This window comes from Triturus cristatus, chromosome 2_2 (assembly GCF_964204655.1).
Source record: "Triturus cristatus chromosome 2_2, aTriCri1.1, whole genome shotgun sequence".
Taxonomy (NCBI): Eukaryota; Metazoa; Chordata; class Amphibia; order Caudata; family Salamandridae; genus Triturus; species Triturus cristatus.
The window spans coordinates 1,040,665,362-1,040,693,280 of record NC_140582.1 but is presented as its reverse complement, the minus strand read 5'-3'; the positions used below and the strand labels follow the sequence as shown (position 1 = coordinate 1,040,693,280).

Here is a 27,919-nt window from a genome sequence, read left to right as displayed (position 1 = left end):
CTGAAAAGATCAAGTGGAAAGAAAGTACGGGAAGGTTGGATATGCATGGATGTTGGGTTGACTTGACGGAACGTCAAAGGTGGATGTTACCAGATGCGTACGTATTAGCTGTCGTGACGATGGCTCATGGGTTGTCACATATTAGTGCAAAAGGGATATGTAAGTTCTTGTCCCCTGTATGGAAGAATGAGGGTATTACTAAGTGTGCTGAGAGAATGGTTAAGAATTGCATGGTGTGTTTGATGCACAATCCTGGCAAGGGCACCCCCACTCCACCTGGTCATTTTGCTCCCCCTGTTTGTCCCTTTGAGGTGATCCAACTGGACTTTATCCATATGGATAGATGCAATAACCTGAAGTATGTTTTGGTTGTGGTTTGCGCGTTCTCTAGATGGATTGAGGCCTATACTCTTTTTTTTTTTTTTTTTTTTTTTTTTTTTTTTTTGAAACCGTTTATTACACAATGAAGAAGTTACAGGCATGGGCCTACAACCATCCGGCCGGCCGCTAGAGTAGCAAAAGGCATACAACATACATACAGTGAGAGTCTCTTGGCGGAGCAGATTGGCAAATCAGGTGATATCAATAGCGTAGGCCGCATAACACCTAGCCCACAATACGGTTTCCTTTTGTCAAACAAAACAACACAAAAAAAAAAAAAAAAAAAAACCACACCCGCAAGGCAACCCGCGATCCAAGTGACAGTACGTGCTCCGTAAATGGGGGATCCTAACCAGCAGCAGAACTCGGAAGAGGGGAATGGGAGTATAGCAGGGACTGGGGAGCCACGTGCCCACGGCTGAGGGAGGGGGTCGGCTAAGGAGATGGGGCTGGCGAGGCTGCCGGTAGCAGTGGCGGCTCACAAATACCCCCACGGTAAGCGTTCCAGGGGCCCCAGATTTTCACCCACGCCCCAGGCTTACCCCTCGCCACATACACTACTTTTTCACGAAACATACACCAATCCATATGTTCTTTCCAGGCCAACACCGCCGGGGGCCTCTGGGATCCCCACAATTGGGCAATGTCACGCTTCGCTATCATGTATCCCAGAGTCACCCACCGCGTCTGCGGGACCGAATAATCATTTGGTTCCCACACATTCAGCAAGCATCTCCTCGCTTCAGGCAGCAGTGCGACACGCGTAACCACACGCAAAACCTCATGCACACCACGCCAGAATCGCTCCACTTTCGGGCACTCCCACAGTATATGCATGAAAGTTGCCAAAGCACCACAGCCGCGCTTACACAATCCGTCAGCAGCAAAGCCCATACGTAGAAGCCTCGGCCCCGTGACGTAAACCCGGTGAAGGATCTTAAGCTGGACGAAGCGAAGGCGAGCCGGGATGGCCACCTCCTTCGGAGAGGCCACCGCGGAGATCCAGTCCTCGTCGTCCAGCTCCAGCCCATCGGCAACCCAGGCCTCGCGGAGGCCGGTCAGCAGGCACGATCTGTCATTGATCAGTTTTTTATATATAAGGGAGATCGTGCTGTCTGGTACATGGCCATCCAGCACTCTGTCCTCTAGGGGGGAAGACTCCGGAATGGACGCAACATCCGGGAAGACGGAGGCCAGCGCGTGGCGGACTTGTAAGTATCGAAAGTACTCACTGCCTTGCAGCTGAAACTCCGTCTGCAGCGTCTCAAAAGTCTTGAAACCCCCCCTCGTCCAGAGATCTCCCACCGTGCTGATTCCGATCGTGTCCCACTTCTCGAAGCCCTTCGATGTCCACAGGGAGCCCAACCTCTCAGACGCATATAGCGGTGATGCCCGGGTCAAACGGTCCTTCCACCCCATAGCTGCATTAGCCGCGTGCCATACACGCACCATGACACGCGTCGGTCCCGTCAGACGGGAGTCGGGCGTGCCAGAGTAGAGCGCTCGATTATAATCGCCACCGGGCAGGAGCATCTTGTCCATTTCAAATGCCGGGTTCAAGGCGGGCCCGTAAAGGCCATGATTGATTGCAGCTAGCTGGGAGGCCCAGTAATACCGTTTAATGTCCGGGAGGGCGACCCCCCCATCGTACCACGGGAGCGTCAATTTGGCCAGAGCAATACGCGGCCTCCCGTCCCAGAACAGGCGCCGCTGCAGGCCCTCCACCTCGCGGAAGTAGCGCGCTGGTACCAAGTCCATAGTGTTCTGGAGGGCGTACAGGAAGCGCGGCAAGGACATCATCTTAAACAAGGCCGCTCGGCCAAGTGGCGAGAGCGGAAGACGCCGCCAGCGGGCGACATCCTCTCGCAAGCGCTGGAGGGGGGGCAACAAGTTCCGCTCATAGCGGGCCTCCGGGTCTAGAGTGATATATATACCCAGGTACCGGAACCCCTGGGAGGCAATCTGGATCGGGCAGTCACGCGGTAGGGCCGGAGCCTCCCCGGAAAGCACATATAAGCAGGATTTCGCCCAGTTGATGACAAGGCCTGAGTTACGCCCGAAGGAGCGCAAAACATCAACTAGGACAACCAGCGATTTGCGCGGGGAGGCGAGATACAAAAGGATATCATCGGCGTAGAGGGACACGCGGTCCTCATACTCAGGGGTCCAGCGGAGACCACGGATAGAAGGGTGCCACCGTAGCCACTCCGCCAAGGGCTCCAAGGCCAGTGCAAACAGGAGCGGCGACAAGGGGCAACCCTGACGCGTGCCCCGCCCCAGCTCGAATGGGGCCGAGACTCGCCCATTCACCACCACCTGAGCCAATGGGCCCGAATACAACAATTTGACCCAGCTAATGAACCCCGGGCCAAATCCGAATTTCGCCAGCATCGCCCAGATGTATGGCCATTCAAGCGTGTCAAACGCCATGGTGGCGTCTAAGGATGCCAAGATGGCCGGCTCCCGCACAACCGGGACACGCGCGAGCACCCCGTGCAAGCGTCGCAGATTAAGAGCCGTGTTGCGATGGGGTATAAATCCAGATTGGTCTTGGTGGACCAGGTCGCCCACCACACCGACCAACCGGTTGGCCAACACCTTGGCGAGGATTTTGGGTTCCGCGTTCAAGAGCGAAATTGGCCTGTAGGATGTGACCCGCTCACGGGGTCTCCCCTCCTTGTGTATCACCACGATCGTGGCCAGACGCTGGTCCGGCGGGAGGGAACCCTGCGAGTGGGCCGCCAGGAACATCGCGCGCAGGTGGGGCGCTAGTACATCCGGGCGCAGCTTGTAAAGCTCGATGGGGAGACCATTAGGGCCCATGGCCTTGCCGGACGCGACCGAGCGAATAGCCAGGGCAATTTCGTCCGAGGTGGGAGGAGCGTCCAGCGAATCCCTGTCCTCCACCGAAAGGGAGGGCAGCGCTATGTCCCGAAGCAGGGAATTGGAATCTTCCTCCGAACAGGGGGAAACCGGGGAGTACACCTTGCGGAAGTAATCCGCGAAGCAGGAGACAATGGCTTCCGGCTCGGTGACACGCGCACCATCCATCCTCTCAATCAAAGGAACCACACGACTCGCTCTCTCCCTCTTATCCAACCACGCAATCAATTTACCCGCCTTATCGCCCACATCATACAATCGTCCCTGTTGCTCTCTACTGAGGCCCCTGGCCGCCTCCGTGACGAGGGCCCTATAAGCCGCCTGCTTGAGGTGCAAAACATGCAACTTGGCATCCGTTACCCCGCTCCCCAGGTCACCCTCCAGTTCCACAATCTCGGCCTCCACCCGGGTCACCTCCTCCCGAGGCCTATACTCTTAAGGATAACACTGCCCTGTCCACAGCGAAAATCCTGCTGAAGGAATACTTTCCTAGGTATGGAATGCCACGGATCGTGTGGTCGGATAATGGAAGTGAGTTTGTAGGAAGTGTGATGCAGAGTGTGTGTAAGGGCCTTGGAATCCGTCAAAAATTCCATAGCGCTAATCATCCTCAGGCAGCGGGTTTGGTTGAAGGGTACAACGGTACCCTGAAACTGAAACTTGCAAAAATACAAGCTTCCACTGGTCTATCATGGCCTGATGCCTTGCCTCTGGCTCTCTTATCAACCAGGGCGACTGTACACTCTCGAGTAGGGCTTAGCCCATATCAGATTGTGTTTGGCCGCCCTGCGAACATTTGGGGAGTCCCGAGACCTAAGGCCTTTGATAGTCTTGAGTATCCAATGCTAATTGATTACCTTCATGATTTGACCACTAAACTACGGTTGATTCATCAACAGGTCTTTGAAGCTCTACCGGCGCAGACAGAAGGTCCTGGACATCAGCTCCGGCCAGGCAATTGGGTCGTTACCCGAAATTTTGGTCGGAAACGTAACTTGGAGCCAAGATTCGTAGGACCTTTTCAAGTCTTGTTGACAACGAGGACTGCGGTTCGATTGGAGGGCCGGAAGAACTGGGTCCACGCCGGCCACACGAAAAAGGTACCGATCCCCTCACCAACAGACGGTTGGGTGAGAACTGAGTTTGCGGCAACGGAAACTGAGACTCCCTTAAACTTTGTGCCGTTTAGTGACGCTCAACCTGTAGGAGACGATCTGTCGCTGCCAAACCCACTTGTGGAGTCATCAGTAGCAGAGAACCCAAGGTCCGACTCGTTGTTCACTTTATCGAACACTGTTGCGCCAGCTGAACAATTGTTTACAGAGCAAACTCGACCTGGAAGAAGTCGATACTTTCTTCGTTCAAGGACTAATAAAAATTAAGTCGTATATTTGTTTTTTTTCCTCCTTTTTCGGTGCGATGAGCATGATGGACAATTACATCCTTTCTTTTTGAGTTTTTATGTGTTTTTCACTGCTAAAGAGATTTGTATTAAAACTGAACGTTTTGAGGAAAACCTACCATCCGGGTTACCGTAGGGCCGTGCGGGTACTCCTTTCTGTTTAGCAGGTTTCTGACGCTAGGTCGGTTACTTTTGTCGATTCCTGGGGATTGATAATCGCTACTCAGATCGAAGTGCGTCAAGTACGTCACGGACGGTTTGTAGAGGATGGCATTCTCTAAGCTGTTGGAAGTAGAAAGGATGTCGGCGCAGAGATCAGAGTTATATAGGGTTGTACGAACAAAATGTTTTCGGTTTCAGGTATTCCTACTGTTTCTGACTGTATCTATGCTATTGGTGGGCGGAGTGTATTTTGGAACACAGTTGTTATTGCCTTCTGTTTCACCTACCTTTTCTCCTAACCTAAGCTCCATCACCACTGTTTCCCCACATTCTTTTCATCCTTTGCCTCAACACGAACAGGTTAGACGTGCGGAATTTATGAATAACTCTTTCGTTCAACTCCTACATCAGCATCAGTTGGTGATGAATACTACCAACTGTTGGGTGTGTGGGTTAATGCCACATACCATGGATAGGGGTATTCCGTATTTGGTCCTTCCTTACAGCTCCCAGGGTTCCGCTCGAGCATTCCAAACTATGTTCCGTAGTGCACTAGATTCCTACCCCAGTCGAGAGCCACGCTCTGTTCATTTTGGTCCTGGTCCGTACCACAAGCCTTTGGCGATAGCGATAGCGGATTTAGATAGAGATGTTTTTGATGCATCGCTTATCCCAGATGAAGAGGTGCAAGCCTATAAGGATCTGAGTGAGGCTGAGTATAGTGTTTCAGTGGGTGATAGACAGCTTAAGAGCTCGTCCCCAATATGGATTGTACCACACCTCGGTAATTTCTGCTTGAAAGGTTTGGGTCGAAATCCGAGAGCACAACTTGGGAACAGTGCTTGTACTGACACGTATGTCCTACCGATGCTCTCTTCCCCTGTTTTCCTAACTGCTAAGGGCACTTATTTCATATGTTATGAACGCGCATATACATGGCTACCCCGTGATTTTTCGGGTACCTGTTATATTGCGAATCTTTTACCACCGACTTTTACAGTGGCCTCAGACTATCACAAGACTAGAGTTGTGAGAGGCGTTATTAGCAAAGAGGATACTGCCGGTCAAGAAGCAGGAGATTTCTTTAAGGGTTTCCTGCCGTTTTGGGGACCTATGGTTAATAGTAGGAACCTAAGACAGTTGACCCGTGTAGTCGAGTCGACTGCTAATATTACCGCGAGTGCCCTTGGTAACTTAACAGCTGAACTTCAGGCGGATAGACTCATGACGTTGCAGAACCGGATGGTTCTAGACGTCGTTCTCGCAGATAGAGGTGGTGTGTGTAAAGTTATCCATTCAAGCTGTTGCATTTTCATTCCTGACAATGCTCCAACTGTCTACCAAGCCATTTCAAAGTTGCACAAGATTTCCGAGTCCATACATGTGGACGAAGGTAATTGGACACTTCTAGGATGGTTTTGGGGTTTGATATCCACTTGGGGTTGGAAAATTCTGATGATCGTAGGGGTTGTTGTTACGTTTCTATTCACGTGTTGTCTTTGTGTACAGTGTGGTCCTGCCTTATGTGGCCTTTGTGCTACAACGTGTATAAGACGGCCATCTGTTACCAAGGAGACATTGATGAGTAGAATGATGTTTCAGCAGCAGGTGAACGATCTGATGAATATTGAAATCGATTCCGATCTTGATTAGTGCTTGCCTACCTGAGGGCAAAAGGAGCGTCTGAGGTTCCGTGTGAGACGGAACGACACTTTTTGAGTGGTGACGAATATGGATGAGTTTGGTGTCTACGAACCGCAAATGACGAGTATAGTGGGTGTACGCAGTTTCGCTACGCAACCACGTATGGTTCGTCTCATTTTTGGGTTTGTTCATCCGAACCCTCGGGTTCCATTTTAGATACGACATCCATTTTGTTTCTTGCCCTCAAGTAGCCAGCGAACGGACGTTGCCCGTTTCGTGACCCTGGGACTCCCAGGCTTACATGAGGGACACGTGTTTCCTTGAGGGTGACTTTTACGATAAGGGAAATGACACGGCGAAGGCAGATGGCCCCGCTCGGGACTCATCTTGCCGTGCTAGCCTATTGTTTCAGTCATGCATGCATTGGACACGAGGTCTTTGATCTTGTCATCAAGTTTCTTTTATTACTCCAGACACTCTTCTTTAACCTGTTGTGCATCCTTGTCCTTTCTTTGCATCTGTTCTTGTCCTCTCTTCTAATGTGTTTACGGTCAGAATGGAATGTGTTTTATTGCGGGGTAGATATGTTTTTACAGTTGGGAACCGGCAATGCTGCTGTAATTATGTTCCGGCCTCCGGAAACATGAACACGACTCTTTTGAAGTTTATTGTGGGAACTGAGTTGTAACCTTTGTTCGCCATACTGTGCAATGGCAAAAACGTGTATAAAAGGAGCGATCCACTTTTGCAATTTGAAGCAGTCTCCGAGAACCTACACGTTGTGTACTTCTTGTGATCTCTGTATCCCTGCAGTAAATAAACGCTGATCTCTGACGTCGCTGGAAGTGTCCCGTGTCTCTGTGTTTTGTACGCCAGAACAGGTAACCCACGAAGGTTTCAGGTGTTGTCCCCTGGCACCGCTGGGTCTTAGAATAACCCAGTCCTTCAGCGGGGAGAGAGAGTTGGGGTTGTGAGAGAAATAAAAGAACATCGTTAGCATAACCTGCCATTTTGATATTGGTCTCTTTAAAAGTAAAACCATGAATATTATCATTTTGGCGAATTCTCAACAAAAAAGGTTCTAAGGCAAGGTTAAAAAGAAACGGAGAAAGTGGACAACCTTGTCAGACCCCTCTGCCAAGTGGAAAATAGGAAGAAATGCCCTCATTTGCACAAACAGCCGCTCTCGGGTTGGAATACAAAATGGAAATCAGAGCAATTATTTTTGGGCCAAAGCCAAACCATTTAAGTGTATGAAAAAGCTAGGGCCACTCAACTTTATCAAATGCATTCTCTGCATCCAGGGCTATTGCTGCTAAAGAATATGAAAGATTGGAAGCTTTGGAAAGAACATCAAAAAATAAACGAGTGTTGTCTGTAATGAGGTGTCCTTTTACAAAACCATATTGTTCTGTTCCTAATAGGTTGGGGTATCTATTCTAAGGTAAGGAATCTATCACTAACGTGTTTCAGATGCACAAGTTACTACTTGTGTAACGATATATCTGTAAGAGACATTAGTTAGGGATATATTCCTTACCGCCAGCGGTCAGTTTCTTGCATGGCTCTGCATTCCTGGCGTGGAAAGTCGTGTACAGAACTGATGTCGGTGCGCATGGGTGGCGCCCAAGTAGTCTCCATGACATCATCTCGGCGCATACGACGCCAGAGACGGACGCAGAGCCGCACAACGCCACCTACCGCCGCGCAGGGGTACTGCTGACGAAAAACTTTTCGTATTCAGTATGATGCTTGGGGATATTCTAAGGTAAGGAATCTATCACTAACTAATGTCTCTTACAGATATATCGTTACACAAGTAGAAACTTGTGCTTTAGCCTTTACAGTTCTAGAGTGAGAGCGGTATGTAGAGGCATTTTCCCATTGTTATTGCAGCAGGTGCAGTGTCACCGAGGGCACAGGGATATGAAGGGCCCACTGCATTCCAATTATTGTTGTTGACTACTGAAAGAAGGTACAGAAGGGTGCCCAACTGCCTGGCATTTTGTTAAATGAAGCTCTTCATGTGGAAGGCTGGTTTTTGATTGCTACAGTGTAAGCCCAGCATATAAGTGAGCTGCAGGCAGTATGTGCCTCAGAATCAGGCACAGCTCATCGGGATAGGGTGACCATGAGGACTCACCCCTTCTTTGTCCCCAGGGTTCTGACTAAATGTATATTTATTTATTTTATTTATTGTAAGATTTGTAATGCGCATGGCTGCCCCAGCAACGGGGCGTCCCAGCGCAACCAAAGACTTGAGTACGAGTTGGAGGGGAGTTATGCCGGGAAGAGCCAGGTCTTTATGGCTTTACGAAAGGCAAGACGATTCTGGATCCCTCTGCTGGAAGCTGGGAGCGAGTTCCATAGTCTGGTCGCGAGAGTTCTAAAAGAGCGGCCTCCAGCTCTGACTCTTAAGACTCGGGGAATACAAGCCAGCCCTTGACCAGCTGAGTGTAAAGTACGCCGCGGAACATAGAAGGCTAGCAGATCCGCCAGCCCCAATAGTGCTTGTTGAGTCAGAATTCTGTGAGCCACACATAGCATGTTAAACTGGATTCTCGTTTCAACTGGCAGCCAGTGTAGTTTAGGTCGAAATTTAGACCTTGAGCAAGATTTCGGGAGCGCCAGGAGAATACGGGCTGCTGTGGTCTGTATTCCCTGCAGACGCCAGATACTGGACTTATTGGCACCTAAATAGAGAGAGTTGCCATAGTGTAATCTAGATAAAATCGTAGCCTGAACAATGGTCTGACGAAATTTCGAATCAAAAAAGCCAAGTAGAGATTTTAATCCTTGCAGGTGCTGGTTTTAGTCAATCTGGCCAATATTGCTCAGACCACATATCACGGTCCCTCCCGAACAGCAGAATTTCTGACTTGCTGGCATTCAGCTCCAGGTAGTTTGAAGCCATCCAGTCCGCGATCACCAACAAATCCTCCTTAAATTTCTCGAGGTTGTGGTAACATTTCTTAGAGAAGGCAATAACCAATTGGGTGTCGTCAGTGTACGACACCAACGACAACCCTCTACTTTTAGCCACCATTGCTAGGGGTTGGACATATATGTTAAAAGGTAAGGGGCTCAATATTGAGCCTTGCGACACCCCCTGTTGCAGGGCGAACTCCCGAGAGTGAAAAGGTGGCACCAGGACCTGGAAAGATCTACCCTCCAGAAAGGACCGAAGCCAGGCCAGGGCAGACCCCCTAATTCCTATTTCCTGAAGACGATTTAAAAGTATCACGGGGGAGACCGTGTCGAAGGTGGCACTTAAATCCAAAAGAACCAAGGCCGCAGAATTTCCGACATCGAGGCTACCACAGATTTCTTCCGTCACTGCCAACAAAGCTGATTCGGTACTGTGGTGAGATCTGAAACCATTTTGGGCAGGATCTAAGATTTCATTTCTCTCGATAAACTCAGTAAGAATGGTATTTACATGAGATTCTACCGTCTTTTCCAAAAAAGGCAGCTGAGATATAGGATGGTAGTTACCCAGCTCAGATGGATCCAGAGACGGTTTCTTCAGAAGAGGTATACCTTTAGCGTGCTTCCATGCAGATGGTACGGACGCTGTGGTTAGAGATAGATTGACCAGATCCCTGCTCACAGGCGAAATGAGGGTATGAAACTGACGAAAGTGAGCAGGTGTCAAAGGGTCGGCTGGAGAGCCTGATTTAATTTTGAGACAGAGGGACTCATAATCAGTCGAGGACAATAAGGGAAAAGACAAGAGTACACTAACTACAGTGGATCCAATGTTCCCATGCCTTTCCACAAGATCAGTGGTGCCAGTGGCGGGAGGGAGGCTCTTAAATATCTTCTCCACCTTATTCAGAAAATAACTGGCCAGGTTGTCACGCTGAAGATTTGAGGTGATAGGTGAGTCCACCTTCAACCCAGAACTCTTCAGGACCTTGAGCAGGGTGAAGATTGTTTTGGAGGGGTTATTACTCGCCGAGATTTTTCTGGCTATAAACTCTGCTCGGGCTCTCCGGGCCAGTTTATGATAGAGCTTAATAGACGCTCGGTATTTGTTTTTTGCTTCAGTATCATAATTGCGCCTCCAGGCGTGCTCAAGTTGTTTGCAATGTTTTTGGGATTTAATCAGCGAGTCGTTAAACCAAGGATTAGGCTGCTCTCTTTTTTTTTTTACACTCAATTTAGCGGGGATGCAACTGTCCAAAACTAGCGTCAGCCAATCCTGGAATCGCATATTTGCATCCTCAATGTCAGGTGGAAGCTGAGGCTTGTGGCTTAACAATAAATCTAAGAAATGATTGTCTAACTTTTGCCAGGGACTTTTTAAGACTGGTACGAGGCAGTTCAAAACCGGCTTTCCTTACCAGCGCAGGGAGAAGATGAGAAAATGATCTGTCCAGACCACGGGGATCAGTGACAATACTTTCAATGAACCCAAGTTGGAGAATATAGGGTCCAACAGGTTTCTGCAACATGTGTGCTCTTAGGGACGCATTGAGCCAGCTGACAGGCCTCTAAATCTGCCAGAAAACTGGCGATCTCCGATTTGCCGACGTTTTCAAGATGTAGATTAAGGTCACCTAAGATAGTAAACTTTGCAGCTTTACTCGCGAAGAAGGTAACTTTATTCAACAATTCTTCCCTGAACACTTTAGATGGTCCTGGAGGTCAATAAATAAGAAGACCAGTGACAGTGAGATTGTGGTTTAACGTTATTTTGAAAAAGGCGCTTTCGCAGTCAGGGATATCCTCCTTAATAAAACTGCAGTGGTACGACTCCTTAAAAATTACTGCAATGCCACCGCCTCTATTCCTAATCTGTTAACTTGATTCATGATAAAACCTTGCGGGAGAGCCAGTCAGGACTCCGCAATAGAGTCCTGCGTGAGCCACGTCTCCGTTAAAAATAATACATCTGGAGACTCATCAATTAATAAATCAAAGACCTCAGCGTGGTGCTTCGCAAGTGACCGACAATTCAGGCTTAGGAACTTAAACTCAGCGAAGTCAGGAGGGAGTGGGTCTGACTCCTCTATTTGGAGTTGAAAAGAGCATTGCTGGCACTTAAAGGAACCAGCTGGGGGAACCCAAGCCAAAGTAGGGCATTTAATGTCCAAAGATAAAAAGCTCAACGCGAGAATACCTGAGTGGGGCATCTGTAGGTTGGGCAGGGTGTCTGGCGGCGACCCGGCTCGGACGGGCGCAGACGGGCTTGCCTTAGGTGCGCCCGCTGCGCGGACGCGTTAGCACCTCCATATGTAGTGTCAGGGGTGTGAGAACTAGCCCGCTGACCTACACTACCCCCAAAATGGTGGTTCCGCTCCCACGATAACGGAGCGTACCGCGGACTATGCCCCCCACAGAGCAGCCTTCAAACAGCACGATGCTGCAGCAGAAGCAAGTCCAATTAACTGAGACAGATTTAAACAATTTTAACAATTTAAAACAATTTCATGTGAAGATAAAAACGCTTTTAAAACAGCCGATTAAGGTGTGCAACCGCTATGCTTTCTCTCCCAGCTTACTCCTCAGGAGTCTAAGGTAGAGCGCGGTCGCGTTAGCGCCTCCATATGTAGTGTCATATACCCCTATTCTTTCAGCTTTCTCAAAATTTCTTGGTAAGACTGCATTTTACAGCCAAGCTCCTTACTCTTCTGCACATCTAGTCATAAGGTGAACCTGGATATCTGGTTCACCGAGTTGACAGCACTAAAGGAAGTTGTCCCGGTGGGCTTGCACTTACTAAAGGTAAAACATGTGAATAGCATTAGTTTTATGTAAGCCTTTACTGGTCTTTTTTAAAATTCCTAAATGAACCCTTATTAAAGCCTATCACGAACAGATTTAATTGTGATAAAGTGAGATTTGCACTTTTTGCTTATAATTTCGAAAACATTATTTTTTTTGTTTTTGTTTCAATTCACCATCAGATTACCCACAGCTATTTATGTATTTTCTTACAGGCACCAAAGACTTTACTCCCTGCTGGACAGGTTTCGTCTCACAGTCGCCCCAGACACCACTAGCCCGCTCCCTCTTGTTACTTCACACCCGCTGGACGGGGAGAATCAGACAGCTCTGGAAGCTTTAATTCCTGATAAAGTAAGCTGTGATGAGAAAAATATTCACCTGCCATTTGTTATGCTTTTGATTCATAGATTTTGCATTTTTCTGAATATGGTAATTTTTGCCGTGTACAAGAAACTCCTAGACCTTTTCTATAACTTACAGCAATAACAACATTCTTTCCCTCTCATACTTGGTGTTAAATCATGTTGCCACTGGCATTAAGTGAAACGTTTGCCAACATTTTACAGGATGCCAATGTAATGTGCTCAGGAACAGTACATATGTTAATTGATATCCCATTAATGCTTACATTTCTACCCTTAACAGCTTGACTTTCTGTTCCACCTAACCCATCCCCCACAAACAGAAAAACAATATGCAAAGTGCAAATTGTAATCTGCCTTGGAAAGAGTGCCATTCCGTGCCGCAGCATATATAAGGCTTGAAATCTCAACAGACCCAAAAAAAAACATGATGTACATTGCATGTAAGGACCCCCGTGTCACACTTTTAGTAAATTTGTTCTTGTGAAGTAATATTGCAAACTATCACCAACCACAAAAAGCAGTGGCAACATTTTCGTCCTCCATGAATGGCTAGGGGCAATTTTACCGCAGATAACTGCTGTTTATCCAGGCAGGCTACAGGAGACCAGAGGAAATGTCAATATGGCCAAATCCCCAACTTTAAGTTCATGAACCAATAGCATAGTTGTTTCTTTGTGTTCTACCTGATTGCCAAGTACCAAAACACTTTTAAATTTCTGAATTGTGTTACTTTGGCCTCTGAAAACATATCCCTCTGCATTCTACAGCCATCTTTCCTCTATTTACTGAACATCTATTCCCTCTTGCTAGTGTGGCTTTTGAATTGAGATGTTTCAGCATTAACACTGGCACCAGCAGGGGACAGCAGATATGCCAGTTTGAAGACGACGCATGCAAATATCGACCTTTTCTTCAGCGTAAGGCAGTAGGTGCACAAAAATGGTAACATGCAATCCTTTTTCCTGTGCTACTAAAAGTACTTGCACCATTCCTGATCAGCATCAACTTGTCCTGCTAGTTAGACTATTCTTTTACAGCTACCTTGTGTGAGCATATCTGAAAGAAACACATTAGTTAGATTCCTTACCTTAGAATATCCCCAGGCGTCAGGCTGGATCCGGAAAGATTTTTCGTCCGCAATACCCTTACGCGTCGCTAGACCTCGTCTGCGGCTCCGCGTCCGTCGTCCGCGTCGTGATCGCTGGGATGACGTCGTCGGAGTACTTAGACGCAGCCCTCGCGCGCTGACGCCAGTTCTTCTTTTTTCCGCGCCAGTAAGCGCAGATCCGGGAAGAGCATACCCTTAGTCACTTTTTTACAAACTTTTTGGACATTTTTTTTGTCTCCATTTTCGAGTCGACTTCGACTCCTGGTGCCGGTAGGGATGCCCGGGTTCAAGCCGTGCGACGCCTATCACCGACCCCCACCATCGATGTCTCTACTGCCTTGGGGCCGACCATGATGACAAGTCGGCTCCGTGCCGCTCTAGGTCCCGGTCGAGGAGGAGGTCGAGGGACCGGTCGCGGAGCCGAAGTCATCACCTCTCGTCGGGTTCGAAGTCCTCGCATTCAGGTAAGTCGAGGCACAATAAGAAGTCGTCGAAGAAGTGACATCGCTCTTCTGACTCCCCTCGCCGGTCGCACGACTGGGCCGAGGGTTCGGGTGGCACCACCCGCGCAGCTCCGCTGGAGCCGCAGGAGTCACGTCCAGCCCCATACCCCCCGGTCCCTGGGCCTCACGCAACTCCGAGTGAGATCCGGGACTTCCTCGTGGCCATGAGGAGTCTCGCTCCGCCATCGAGACCTCCTGGCGCGCCTCTGGGCCCCGCAGGTCCGGCGCCTTCATCGACTTCGGTCCCGACGCCGCAGGTCCCCGTGGGATCCAGGCCTGGATCCCGGTCGACGCCGGTTGACCTTACGACCCCTCCGCCGGCGCGACCCCTTTGGAGCCACCCCCGGCGCTGTCTCCAGACGACGCCGTCCCTAGTTTCATCCCCGGTGTGGGTCCGGCGTCGGAACGGCGCCGTATTCGGCACCGATGGATGAGCATTTCATCTACAACCCGGCTCCATCCTTTCTGCCTGTTTACCAGGAGATGGATGAAGGGGAGGACTGGGAGGGGTCTGAGGACCCTCTGGCACAGCAGTGACAGTTAAGTCAGGACTGGGCAGACGAGCTGGGGGATGCCAGTGGTCTCGATACTTCGCCTGACACTGGCTTCATCTCTCCTCCTTCCGTGGCTACGGAGGAGGGTGCTACTTATTCTGTGGTGCTGTGCAGGGCTGCCGAGGCCCTACACCTGGAGCTCCCTGCAGCGGCCGTGAGGACTAACCTCCTCACTGAGGTGCTTCAACTGCCAGTAAGCTCTTCGGAGCCTCTACTGCAGTTCAATGAAGCCCTCACCGACGTTCTGATGGGCACTTGGTCTAAGCCCTCCACAGTCACTCCTGTGGATCGGAACGTGGCCCGGCGCCACCGCCCTGCTCCGGGCGACCCCAGCTTTCTGTCGGTACACCCATCCCTGAGTGTCTGGTTATCCAGGCCTCTACATCCCAGACCGCCTTCCCGTCCGCTCCCCCGGATCGGCAATCCTAAAGATTGGAGCAGTTTGGAAAGAAACTGTTCTCCTCCCTCAGTTTTGGGTTGTGGTCCATTAATACCACGTGCCTTTTGGACCGTTACACCCACTCCTTGTGGGATATGGTGGCGGACGTGCTGCCCCAGTGTCCGGAGGAGGCCAGGACACGGCTCGCCCAGGCTCTTGCTGAGGGGCGGGATGCAGCACGATACTCCATTCGATGTGGGTTTGACACCACGGACTTGCTGGGTAGAGCGATTGCGACGACTGTGGCGATTCGTCGTCACGCCTGGCTGAGGTCCACGAACTTTTCAGGGGATGTCCAGAGCACTCTCGTGGACATGCCCTTCGATGGCCGGCGCCTTTTTGGCGACAAGGCGGATAGTGCGCTGGAGTGCTTTAAGAACTCCAGGGCTACGGCCAAGTCCTTGGGCCTCTCGGCCCGTGCCCGCAAACTTCCGCTTTTCGCCCCTTTCATGGCCAAGGGAGGGGCGCCCGCGCACGTTCGACCAGCCACAGGCCGCAGATTCAGACGTGGATTCAGCCGGTCAGTCCACATCTGCCCCCGCAGCATCTGCCTCAAAGCCTTCCTAGTCCGAGCTTTCAGGCCCATTCCACGCCAGTGGGAGGCAGAGTTCGCCATCACCTGCTCCACTAGTGTTCCATCACATCGGACAGGTGGGTGCTGCAAATCGTCCGAAGGGGCTACTCCCTCCCCTTCGAGGTGACCCCTCCAGCCATGCCACCAAAGTACCACCGCATGTCGGGGGATCACTTGCAACTTCTGCAGGAGGAAGTTACGGCCCTCTTGGCCAATGGGGCCATCAAGCGCGTTCCTGGCCTGGAAGTAGGACGGGGTTGTTACTCCCACTACTTTCTTGTTCCCAAGAAGGGCAAAGGGGGCCTATGCCCTATCTTGGACCTCAGGAGCGTCAACGCCTTCCTCCAGAAGGAGAAGTTCAAGATGCTCACTTTAGCTCAGGTTCTAGCTGCCCTAGACCCTGGAGACTGGATGGTGGCGTTGGATTTGCTGGACGCTTACTTCCACATCCCCGTCCTGCCGGCCCATCAGCGTTACCTGCGATTCACGGTAGGCCACAAGCACTTTCAGTTTACTGTGCTCCCCTCCAGCCTCAGCAGTGGCCCTCGGGTGTTCACTAAAGTGATTGCGGTGGTCGCAGCTCATCTGCACAGATTAGGGGTTCCAGGCTTCCCCTATCTCGACGACTGGTTGTTAAAGGCGGGCTCGCCCCGAACAGTCGTCAACCACCTTCAGACTACGGCTGACCTCCTGCATTCGCTGGGGTTCTCCATCAACGTGCCGAAGTCACATCTGAGTCCCTCTCAGAAGCTCCTCTTCATCGGAGCGGTTCTGGACTCGGCGCAGTTTCGGGTCTATCCTCCCGAATAGCGGGTTCGGCATATTCAGGCTCTGATTCCGACCTTTCAGCCTTTATCGCGAGTTTCGGTCAGGTTGACTCTACGGCTGCTGGGTCTGATGGCCTCCTGCATCCTGCTGGTACATCACGCCAGGTGGCGGATGCGAGCTCTGCAGTGGGACCTAAAGTTCCAGTGGGCTCAACCTGTCCGACCACGTCCTGATTTCGGAGGGCCCTGCAAGACAGTTGCAGTGGTGGCTCACGGACCACGATTGAGTCTGCGGCAGATCCCTCTCCCTACCCCAACCGGAGCACGTAGTGGTGACGTATGCGTCCCTCCAGGGATGGGGAGGCCACATGGGAGAGGCGGAGATCAGAGGTCTCTGGCGGAGTCCCGGCTCCATATCAACCTATTGGAGCTGCGGGCGATCCGGCTTGCACTGAAGGCATTCCTTCCCTCTGTCCGGGGAAGGGTGTTGCAGGTGTTCACGGACAACACCGCCGCCATGTGGTATTGCAACAAACGGGGCGGGCGGGGTGGGGTCGTGGACCCTTTGTCTGGAGGCTCTGCGCCTCTGGACATGGCTGGAACATCAGGGCATCTCCCTGGTGGTTCAACACCTGGTGGGCTCTCTGAACGCCAGGGCGGACGAACTCAGCCGCCGGTGCATGATGGATCACGAATGGCATCTGAACTCGGACGTGGTGCAAGGACTCTTTCGACAATGGGGAGAGCCCTGGTTAGATCTATTCGCCACCGAAGAGAACACGCAATGTCATCAGTTCTGCGCGTTGGAATTTCCAAGGCGGCACTCGCTCGGAGACGCTTTTCGTCGCGAGTGGAGTTGCGGTCTGTTATACGCCTTTCCGCCTATACCACTTCTGCCCAGAGTGCTGAAGAAGATCAGGCGCGACCGGGCGCAAGTCATCCTTGTGGCTCCGGATTGGGCACGAAGATACTAGTATCCCGAGCTACTCAGTCTGTCAATCGATCCCCCGATTCGACTGCCTCTTCAGGGACCCTCTGTCGCAGCAGGTGGGGACGGTCCTCCACCCGAACCTGTTCCGCCTCCACCTCCATGCGTGGAGATTGAGTGGCGGCAGTTGATGCCATTTGACTTGCCTCCTGAAGTCTGTGATGTCATTCTGGCAGCCAGGCGTCCCTCCACTAAAACGGTTTATGCCTGCAGGTGGAACAAATTTGTGGCATGGTGCACAGCAAAGGCTGTGGATCCCCTTTCCGCCCCTCTTTCTGAAGGTCTCCTCTTTCTTCTTTCCCTGGCCCAGCAGGGCACTGCTCTGGGCACTATCCAGGGATATCTTTCAGCTGTTTCTGCCTTTTTACAGCTTCCTGATCAGCCTTCTCTCTTCAAGTCCCCTGTTGTTAATAGATTCTTAAAAGGCATTACTCACATGTTTCCTCCTGTCCCCTTTGTAATGCCTCAGTGGGACTTGAATCAATCGATACATAGACCGCTTCCGGAAGGCATATTGAGCCCAGTCCTTATGGTACGAAGGGCGCCTTGGCTGGGTAGCTCAACTAAATCCATTAATGGAGACTGCATTATAGTTAGCTTTAGAGACCAAAGGACAGTACAGCATATTTGTGGATGGACAGTGGAGGATGAAGGGACTACTATTAAATCCCTACCCCTTTCCTTTTTTTACCCCCCTTTTGCATATGATAGAGAGGATCAGTTTCGGGGGGCCTGGCCACAAACATCGGCCGGTTGGGAAGATAACAAAGGAAGGGGAGACCTTTACAATCCCAGAAGCCAATACCAAGGCTGCTTTGAAACTAATGCCCAGAGCACTAACCTAGGGAGACTGGGGGGGGGATCGGCAAGAGGATGGAGAGAATTCCCCAACTCTAGAAATCATCAACAAACTCACTACACCACAAATTGGGATGATGAGGGATGGGAAATTTGCCATAGGAGTGGTGGTAACTGGGGCTCTAGAGAGCAAGATTATCACCCCTGGAGAATCCCCCAGCCAGTTTATCTTCCAATACAGAACAGGTATAGCCAACTTGACATGGTAGACTGACTATCTGCATGCATAAGTAAGCAGTGTAAGTCTATATCCTTGGAGGGTGGGGATGGAAATAGTGTAGAGATAATGTCGGCCGATGCCCCAGTACATCGTAGTGACTTGGGCACTCCCATTGGCGAGACACGAAGTATTGTGGGGGGAGAAACAATTTACCTCCCAGCACACTCAGAGACCATGGCCAGTCCTAAAGGGAATGTCTCCACCCTCACTACTGTCCCGAACAATGGGCCCCAGCCTCTAAAAATACTTTCATGGAATGTGGCAGGTTTGGGAAACAAGCTTGAATGCCAGGACTGGTTAGAATATATTAACTCTAAAGATCTATGTATGTTCCAAGAAACTTGGGAGAGGGAGGAACATCTAAGGCAGGATTTCGCAGTATTTTCCATTCCCGCAAAATGGGGGGGTAGGGGGCGTCCTTCGGGAGGCCTTCAAACCTGGGTTGCAGTACACTTGGGATGTCAGGCCACGCGTGTCCCAGTGGCATCAGAGGACATACTCGTGGTTCTATTGGAATGGTCCAATTGCCGAAGATTAGTAGCGGTAAATGTATATTCAAGGCCGGTTACCATCACGCAGGAGTCCTCCACCATTGAAGAATTGTCAAGTGCTTTGGATGAACTCCCCAAGGGGACCCCTTTCATAGTGGGCGGGGATCTGAATTCACACTTCGAGCCATTAGCTGGTCTTTTGGATGGGGCTTCATTAGAGGAAGATGCAAGATGGCGTGAACCTCTGATAGTATCTACATCACCTAAAGCTTGGTCTCCATTAGCACTCCAGATTACCGCCCTTACTCTGAAACATGGTGTGAGGGCCTGCAATGGGCGTGCTAAATCTGACATCCCGAGCAAACCTACGTTTAACCGGAAGGGCAGGGAGTCAAGATTAGATTACATTCTAGTACAACTACCCCTGTGGTCGCATGTTACGGACTTCAGGGTAACAGACAGAGCAGATAGCGACCATAACGCTCTGGAATTGGACTTTCTCCTTCCAGGACGGGATCATGGGGAACTAGAAACATCAAAGATAAACCCGGATTCAGCCCTAGAAAGTAATAGGAGGAGAATTAAGTGGGAGAAAATAGCTGCAACAGATAAGCTCCCTCGCTTCTACAATAACTTTATCCCCATTTTGGAAAAAATGGGCATTCTAATGGACGAACCATGCCCAGATGAGAAAAATAAACAAATTTGGTTGATGCATGAAGAAGTCGTTAAGACCCTGACTGCAGATCTATTCAATAGTGGACCAATGAGGGGGGGGTGGAAAGGTCCAGCGCACATGGTTTAATGCAGCGTGCCGTAGGGCAAGGAAGGATCTTTTGTTGAGTATTAAGCATCGCAAAAGTAGGCCTGAGATTCAAGCCAGGAGACGCGAATATAAGCAGTTAGTCTCAAACGCTAAGAGTGAATGGGACCAAAGTAAATGGGAAGAACTCACCAGTTCCCTAGCCTCAATGGACTCACGGAAGTTTTGGCGAATTGCCAATACGGGTTCCCAAGAACTTATCCCGGCAATAGAACCGAACATTTCTCCCAGGCTATGGCAGGAGCACTTCCACTCTCTTTATGCAGCGGCAGCAGGGTATGGAGTCTGTAAAACCCAACTCGTACATAACTATCCGGAAGGCGACCCATTTACCGAAAAGGAGGTCCGGGTCGCTATATCGGGCCTATCAACTGGTAAGGCACCTGGCCTGGATGGCCTCCCCGGTGACCTTTTCAAACAGGAACCAGACATATGGGCCCCATACCTCTTGGTATTGTTTAATGCGGTCCTAAAGGGCATGGAGGTGCCCTGTACTTGGCTGGGCGCTGAAGTGGTTCCGATTTTTAAGAAAGGCCCGCCTCTGCTCCCATCCAACTACAGGCCCATCAGCCTGATAGATGTGTCACAAAAACTTTTTGGAAGGCTTATTTTAGATCGCCTACAGAACTGGATAGAAGAAACCGCCACAATGAGCCCATATCAGGCTGGGTTTAGAAAGGGGGTATCTACTATGGACCAAATTTTTCGCCTAAATCTTATTTATTGGAAGACGGCGCTGGTCGGGGGGGGCAGCTTGTTCACGGTTTTCGTGGACCTGCGTGCCGCCTTCGACCTAGTGCCGAGATCCAAACTTTGGAGTGTCCTTGATGATCTGGGAGTCCCGCCAGATATCCTGGCCATCCTAATCAAATTACACCAGGAAAACTACGCGCGGGTCTGGTGTGGCAGGATGGGGGGCTTAACAGAAAGATTCCTCGTTGACAGGGGGGTGAGGCAGGGATGCGTGCTTGCACCCACCCTGTTTTGCCTCTTCGTCAACGGGGTAATCGACCACCTATCCAGGATAGCGGACATTGATGCCCCCAAACTGAATGGCAGCAGAGTGCCCGCCATAATGTTTGCGGACGACACCCTGCTGCTGTCCAAATCCCCTATGGGAATCCAACGGATAGTGGATGGGTTCCTCCAATTTTGTACTGAGAGGGGTCTTGAAATTAACGCCTCCAAGACAAAATATATGATCTTGAACCCTACCCCCTCATCACGTCCCAACCCTATGTTGGGTACAGTACGTCTGGAGAGGGTTTCCACATTCGAATATCTGGGGGTCACCCTGAATGAAAAAATGACATGGGGGACACACACTATTAAGGCAAATATGAAGCTATCACAGAAGGTGGGTGCTATTACAAGAATGGTGGGTAAATCCATATACCGCCCACTGGGTCCTATGATACAGATTTATAAATCCCAAGTTCGGGGCTCAGTTTTATATGGGGGTGAATTATGGGGCCATACTCCTGCAAAAAATCTTGCAAGTACAGAGAATAAATTTTTGAGGCAGCTGGTGGCTCTTCCTTCTAGTACGCCATTGCTTCCTCTGAGATTGGACCTTGGTCTCAGGCCAATCGCCGAGGAACTGGGCTTAAAACCATTAACTTTTTGGCAACGACTTTGGAGCAGCCAGGATCTTAGTGATTATAGAAATGAGCTGCAGGAATTTCTGGCCCTGTCGAATATCAATAACATCCCTTGGCTAACATATATAAAAAGATCATGCGAAAGCCTAGGCCTAGGGGAATTATGGACCGATCCTGCAAACTCAAGCACGAGGATTCCTCGAAAGGCACTTTCAAAACTTTACTTCCAGTCAAAGTTGACCACCGCTCTAGATAGTACACGGGAGGGCTCACTGACCAATTCATTTATACAAGTGAAAGATTTTTACTCAATGGAAAGTGTTCTTGATGGTATGGCCCCCGTGATGGCAAGAAAGCTCTACTTACAGTGGAGGTATGGTTGCTTACCCTTGAGGGCCTTTACCAGCTCTTGGTCCCAGCCTCCAACAAGCGAGCAATGCCCAGCATGTGCATACCCACAGGAGAGCGATCTACACGTGGTCCACTTTTGCAAAGCCTATCGGAGAGCGAGGAAGTACTGGCTTCTTCCCATTCTCAAAAACATTGGTTTTAGGAAATTATTGCCTGCGTTTAGAATACTAAAAACTGATTTGTCACCTCCGATTGTTTTTGCAGTGGCAAAGTTTTTAATGGCCATGTGGCATGTCCGAATCAGCTTTTTAAAAAAGGGGGGGACTGTATAATATTAACTGACTTTAGAGTATCTTTTCCATGTTTCTATTCGTTTTAATTATGAAACTTTTTTGAAAAGTAATTGTTTTTTATGCAAATGTCTAAAACACTGGAAACTTTTAAACTCAAATAATTGTAAAGTGTTTATATCTTTGATGATCTAAACGATCGAAATAAAGATTATTTGAATTGAATTGAATCTGGTATTAACCTATCTGATGTGCGCTCCTTTTGAGCCACTTCATAACTGTCCTCTTCGTCTTCTGACTCTCAAGACTCCTTTACTGGTTGCCATCACCTCTGCCAGAAGAGTGAGTGAGCTCCAGGCTCTTTCTTCTAAACCTCCTTTCCTCTCTGTCCATCCGGACAAAGTTGTTCTAAGGACTCGTCCTTCTTTTCTTCCCAAGGTGGTTACTGCCTTTCACATCGGCCAGTCAGTAACCTTGCCCACCTTCTTTCCGCCTCCGCATCCCTCGAAAGAGGAAGAGAGGCTCCACCGCCTGGACCCAAAACGTGCGCTCTCCTTCGGTCTGGACCGCACCAAACAGTTCCGTGTGGACGACTAACTCTTCGTTGGCTACGTGGGCGCTAAGAAGGGGCAGGCAGTGCACAAGTGGACCATCTCTCGGTGGGTCGTTTTGTGCATTAAGGCCTGTTATTCCTTGGCTAAGAAGGATCCTCCTGTGGGGCTGAGGGCCCATTCCACTCGGGCGACAGCGGCTACTACTGCCTTAGGACGAGGCGTCTCTCTGCAGGACATTTGTCAGGCAGCAACGTGGGCCTCGCTGCACACATTTGCCAAGCATTACTTCTTGGACAGCCAAGTCCGGAAGACCGCTTCTTTGGCCGTTCCGTTCTCCAGGACTTCCTGGTGTGATCTTGGTTTGCAGACCCACCACCGGTGTTGGTATTGCTGGGGTATCTATTCTAAGGTAAGGAATCTAACCAACGTGTTTCTTTCAGATGCACAAGTTACTTTCCTTCGGTAACGATATATCTGTAAGAAACATTAGTTAGTTAGATTCCTTACCGCCCCACCCATCCTCCCCGTTCTGCGAACTGATATCTAGGGTTGAGGTCATCCCTTTCAGGGCCCTAGTTTCATGGCACCAGTGTCGGTTTCTTGCATGGCTCTGCGCACCTGGCGCGGAAAGCTATGTACAGAACTGACATCAGCGCGCGAGGGCGGCGTCTAAGTACTCCGACGTCATCCCGGCAATCACGATGCTGACGCTGGACGTGGAGCCGCAGACGATGTCTAGCGACGCGCAAGGGTATTGCTGACGAAAAATCTTTCCGGATCCAGCCTGACGCCTGGGGATATTTTAAGGTAAGGAATCTAACTAACTAATGTTTCTTACCGAAGTTAAGTAACTTGTGCCTTAAGGTTAGATTAATTGGGCTATTTACTCACAATTTACACTGGTTTTCCCAAAAATTCTATACATACCTGTGCTTCTCTGAGAAGCGTTCCAGATTTCATCCATACACTTGCATTGTTGGAGGCGTGACAGCATTTCTCTACTTTGGGGCAGGTTCTTTGGATTCTTTACAAATCCAGGGACCACCACTTGTTGGGTTTCAAATAAATAGAGCTAGATATGTTGCTTGGCACCATTATAGAGTTATTTCTCGAAAAAAAATTATGACATTTGTCCTTGGACAATCTAGATGACCAAGTATAATCATCTAGGTCATTTGTTTAGTGACCATCTAACTCTGTCAGAGGTTCTATAAGGGAAGATTTTGGCCCCCCAAGGGGAACCAAAATATTTCTCACAAAGAAGTAAGTTCTGTATTCTTTCCTTTAGTCTTGATTACCTTAAACCATAATAAATCCAAAAGGGGTACAATAGCAAAAATGAGAATCTGAAAGAGACATGTTAGTGATAGATTCCTTATCTAAGAATATCCCCAGGCGTCAGACTGGATCCGGAAAGTTTTCATCAGCAGTACCCCTGCATGTTGGAAGGTGGCGTTGTGCGGCTCCGCGTCCGTCGCTGGAGTCGTAAGCGCCGAGATGATGTCACGGAGATTACTTAAGCGCCACCCATGCACGCTGACGTCCGTTCTTTCTTTTTCCGCGCCAACAAGTGCTTATCCGGTTAGAGCACTTACCCTAGTCACTTTTTGACTATACTTTTGAGACTTTTTGTCTTCTCCTTTTGAGTCTTTGACTCCTGGTGCCACGTAGGGATGCCTGGGTTTAAGTCTTGCGGGGCCTGTCGCCGCACGATGTCGGTGGCTGACCCCCATGGCATCTGTCTCTAGTGTCTGGAGCGTGATCATGACTCCCAGTCATGTTCCGACTGTCTGGCCATGGCTCCGAAGGCCATACAGGAGCGGTACCATAAGCTGCTAGAGGCCCAGCAGTCGTCTCCGCGCCGTTCGAGGTCCAGGGGTTGATCGAGGGACCGATCGCGGAGCCATCATCATCGCTCTTCGGGGTCGAAGTCTTCACACTCTGAATCAGGTAAGAGACGACATAAGATGTCGACGAAGCGTTTTCGCTCGCCGACGTCCCCCTGTCGGTCTCTGGGAGCAGACGAGGGGACCAGGGGTACCGCCCCCACGGCTCCTTTGGAGCCTGTGAGTCCCGCGGCCGACCCGCCCTATCCGGGTCCGTCAGCAACTCCTGTCCAGGTGCATGATTTTCTTGAAGCCATGGAATGCCTCTTCAGGCCTCGGGCTCCCGCCGGCACACCTTCGGGCCCCGCGGTCCCAGTTGAGGGCATTCCCATGCTGCCAGCTCCGCTGCTGGCGCTCCGGCACCGCCCGCGGCTCTGATGTCGGCGCCGCAGTGGGTTCCGTTCGTTCCACCACCGCCTCTGCCTGGGTTTCAGGACAATTTTGCTCCTAGTTGAGACCCTAATTGAGACACAGGGCCGGACCGACGCCGTTCGGCGCCATACCCGGCGCCATTCGACAATTGATATTCCCCTGTCACTCCCGCACTTCTGCAGCCTGTTCCATGGGCAATGGAGGAAGGGGACGACTGGGAGGGGTCTGAGGACCCTCTTGCACGGCAGTGCGGGTCGGAACAGGAATGGACAGAAGAGCTAGAGGATGCAGGTGGCCTTGACCTCTTCTCTGACCCTGGTTTTCTTTCTCCTCCTGCGGTGGCCATGGGGGAGGGGGCTACATACACTGTGGTGCTCCGTAGAGCAGCTGAGGCTCTTGACCTCGACCTGCCTCAAGACTAATCTCCTCACTGAAGTGCTTCAGTCGGCGGCAAGCTCTTTGGAGCCCCTGCTGCCGTTTAATGAGGCCTTAACTGACGTCTTGATGGGCACCTGTTCTAGACCAGCCACGGGGCTTCCCATGGATAGGAACATAGCCAGGCGCCATCCCCCGGCCCCGGGTGACCCTGCTTTTATGTCTACCCACCCAACCCCGGAGAGCCTGGTCAACCAGGCCTCAACTTCCCAGAGCGCATTTCCCACCGCTCCGCCGGATAAGGATCCCAGAAGCTAGAACATTTCGGCAAGAAACTGTTTTCATCTGCCAGCTTAGGGCTGCGGTCGGTGAACACTGCATGCCTCTTGGGCCGCTATTCCCACGCTGTGTGGGACATGGTTGCGCAGGTGCTGCCTCAGTGTCCGGAGGAGGCTCGGACAGTGCTTTCCCAAGCAGTTGCTGAGGGGAAAGATGAAGCAAAGTTCGCTATCAGGTGTGGATTGTACACCGCGGATTCACTGGGTAGGGGAATTTACACGATAGTGGCCCTCTGTCGCCATGCCTGGTTGCGGTCCACTGGTTTTTCAGGGGATGTGCAAAGTTCTCTTATGGACATGTCCTTTGATGGCACTCGCCTGTTTGCCGATAAGGCAGATAGTGCTCTGGAGCTTTTTAAGGACTCCCGGGCTACGGCCAAGTACTTAGGTCTCTCCACCACGGGCCCGGCCATGTCTGCTTTTTGTTCCTTTCGTGGCCACGGAAGGGGCGCCCGACACATTCGTTCAGCCACAAGCCTGCGCAGAACCAACCTCAGCACGGCCGCAGACGTGGTTCCCGCCGCGGCGGGACAGGGGGCCAGCGTGCGGGTCAGTCCACCTCCACTCCCTCAGCATCCGCCTCAAAGCTTTCCGAGTTTGGGGCTCACCCCACGCCGGTTGGTGGCAGGATTCGCCATCACCTCCCCCACTGGTGTTCCATTACCTTGGACAGGTGGGTGCTGCAAATCGTGCGAAGGGGCTACTCCCTTCCCTTAGAGACTGCCCCTCCAGCCATGCCACCTCATTACCACTGCATGTTGGGGGACCATTTTGCGCTTCTCCAGCGGGAAGTCACGGCCCCCTTGGCCAAGGGGGCCATCAAGCGCGTTCCTGGGCCAGAAGTATGACGTGGTTGTTATTCCCACTACTATCTGGTCCCCAAGAAGGACAAAGGGGGCCTGCGTCCCATCTTGGACCTCAAGAACATCAACCGCTTCCTCCGGAAGAAGTTCAAGATGTTGACTCTAGCTCAGGTCTTGTCTGCCCTCAACCCCGAAGACTGGATGGTAGGGTTGGACTTGCAGGACGCATGTTTTCATATCCCGTCCTGCCGGCCCACCGCCGTTACCTGCGAATCACGGTAGGCCAAAAGCACTTTTTTGGCCGTGCTCCCCTTTGGCCTTACCAGTGCTCCTCAGGTGTTCACGAAAGTGATGGATGTGGTCACAGCTCATCTATCTCTATGACTAGTTGTTGAAGGCGGGTTCGCCCCAGGCAATCGTCTCCCACCTCCAGACTACGGCAGACCTCCTGCATTTGCTGGGGTTCTCCATCATCGTGCCGAAGTCGCACCTGAGTCCCTCTCAGAAGATCCCGTTCATCGGAGCGGTTCTGGATTCGACGCAGTTTCGGGTTTATCCTCCCGAGCAGCGAGTCCGGGATATTCTGGCTATGATTCCGATCTTTCAGCCTCTATCCCGGGTTTCAGTCATGATGATCCTCCAGCTCCTGGGCCTGATGGCTGTGAGAAGTTGGCCTGATATATGATGTCACTGATTCTAGTGTACACCCTGTATCAGTCCAAACAACCCTTATGGTGATTGGTTGTAAAGTCAACCTTATAGACCAGCTATCCTAGTGGTAGCATGGACAAGAGCAGTCTTAGGCTAAACTCTGTATGGCATGTGAAGCCAGCTGATATACCATTTGCAATCCCTTGAATACCAAATGAAAGGACACCACAACAGATATATTATAAAAATAGAATGTATTTATTCTAGTCAAAATACCCTCAGCACTCTTTATGAGATTCGAGGTAAGTACAACACAGTCTTATTTAAGCATACGTAAGTCACACAGGTAAGTAATACAGTTAGGCCCTAGGGGCCACGCAAACCATATACTAAGTAAGTGGTATAAGAACCACGGTCACGAACACAGGTTAGGCCTAGGCCTAAGGAATCGCTGGGGCTACACTATCCTATCAGTTGCTAGGCAGTCGGAGGCCCACGGGATTCAGGTGCAGAGTGGAAACACTCACGCGTTAAAGTCGATAGAAATAGTAGTATTTAGAAATTAAGAGTTTTAGGACACTTCGGAAGGAACTAGGAGTTGGAGACTTGGAAACTAGACACTTGGATAGTCAATACCCTTGTGAGCACCGGAGTACTCAAGTTACCTAGCTCACGGGCTACGGGTGCATAGGTGTGAACTTGCGCCGGGTTTCGTCGTCGACTCCTATGGATGCCTGAAAAGAGTTGCTGACAGGCAGTCAGTGAAGAGTGTCCGGTGGATTCCAAGGATGGAATCAGGAAGG

General features: G+C 50.7%; 1 protein-coding gene across 2 annotated transcripts in view; it reads left to right on the top strand.

The window, feature by feature from the left end:
* The window catches only part of HTT (huntingtin), a 2,065,683-nt gene that overhangs the window by 1,376,734 nt on the left and 661,030 nt on the right, over positions 1–27,919 (top strand). For both annotated transcript variants that reach the window (XM_085642500.1, XM_085642499.1), the window contains one exon: positions 12,418–12,556. In XM_085642500.1, coding sequence (XP_085498626.1) covers positions 12,418–12,556 — 139 coding nt within the window. The remainder of the gene's footprint in view (positions 1–12,417; positions 12,557–27,919) is intronic.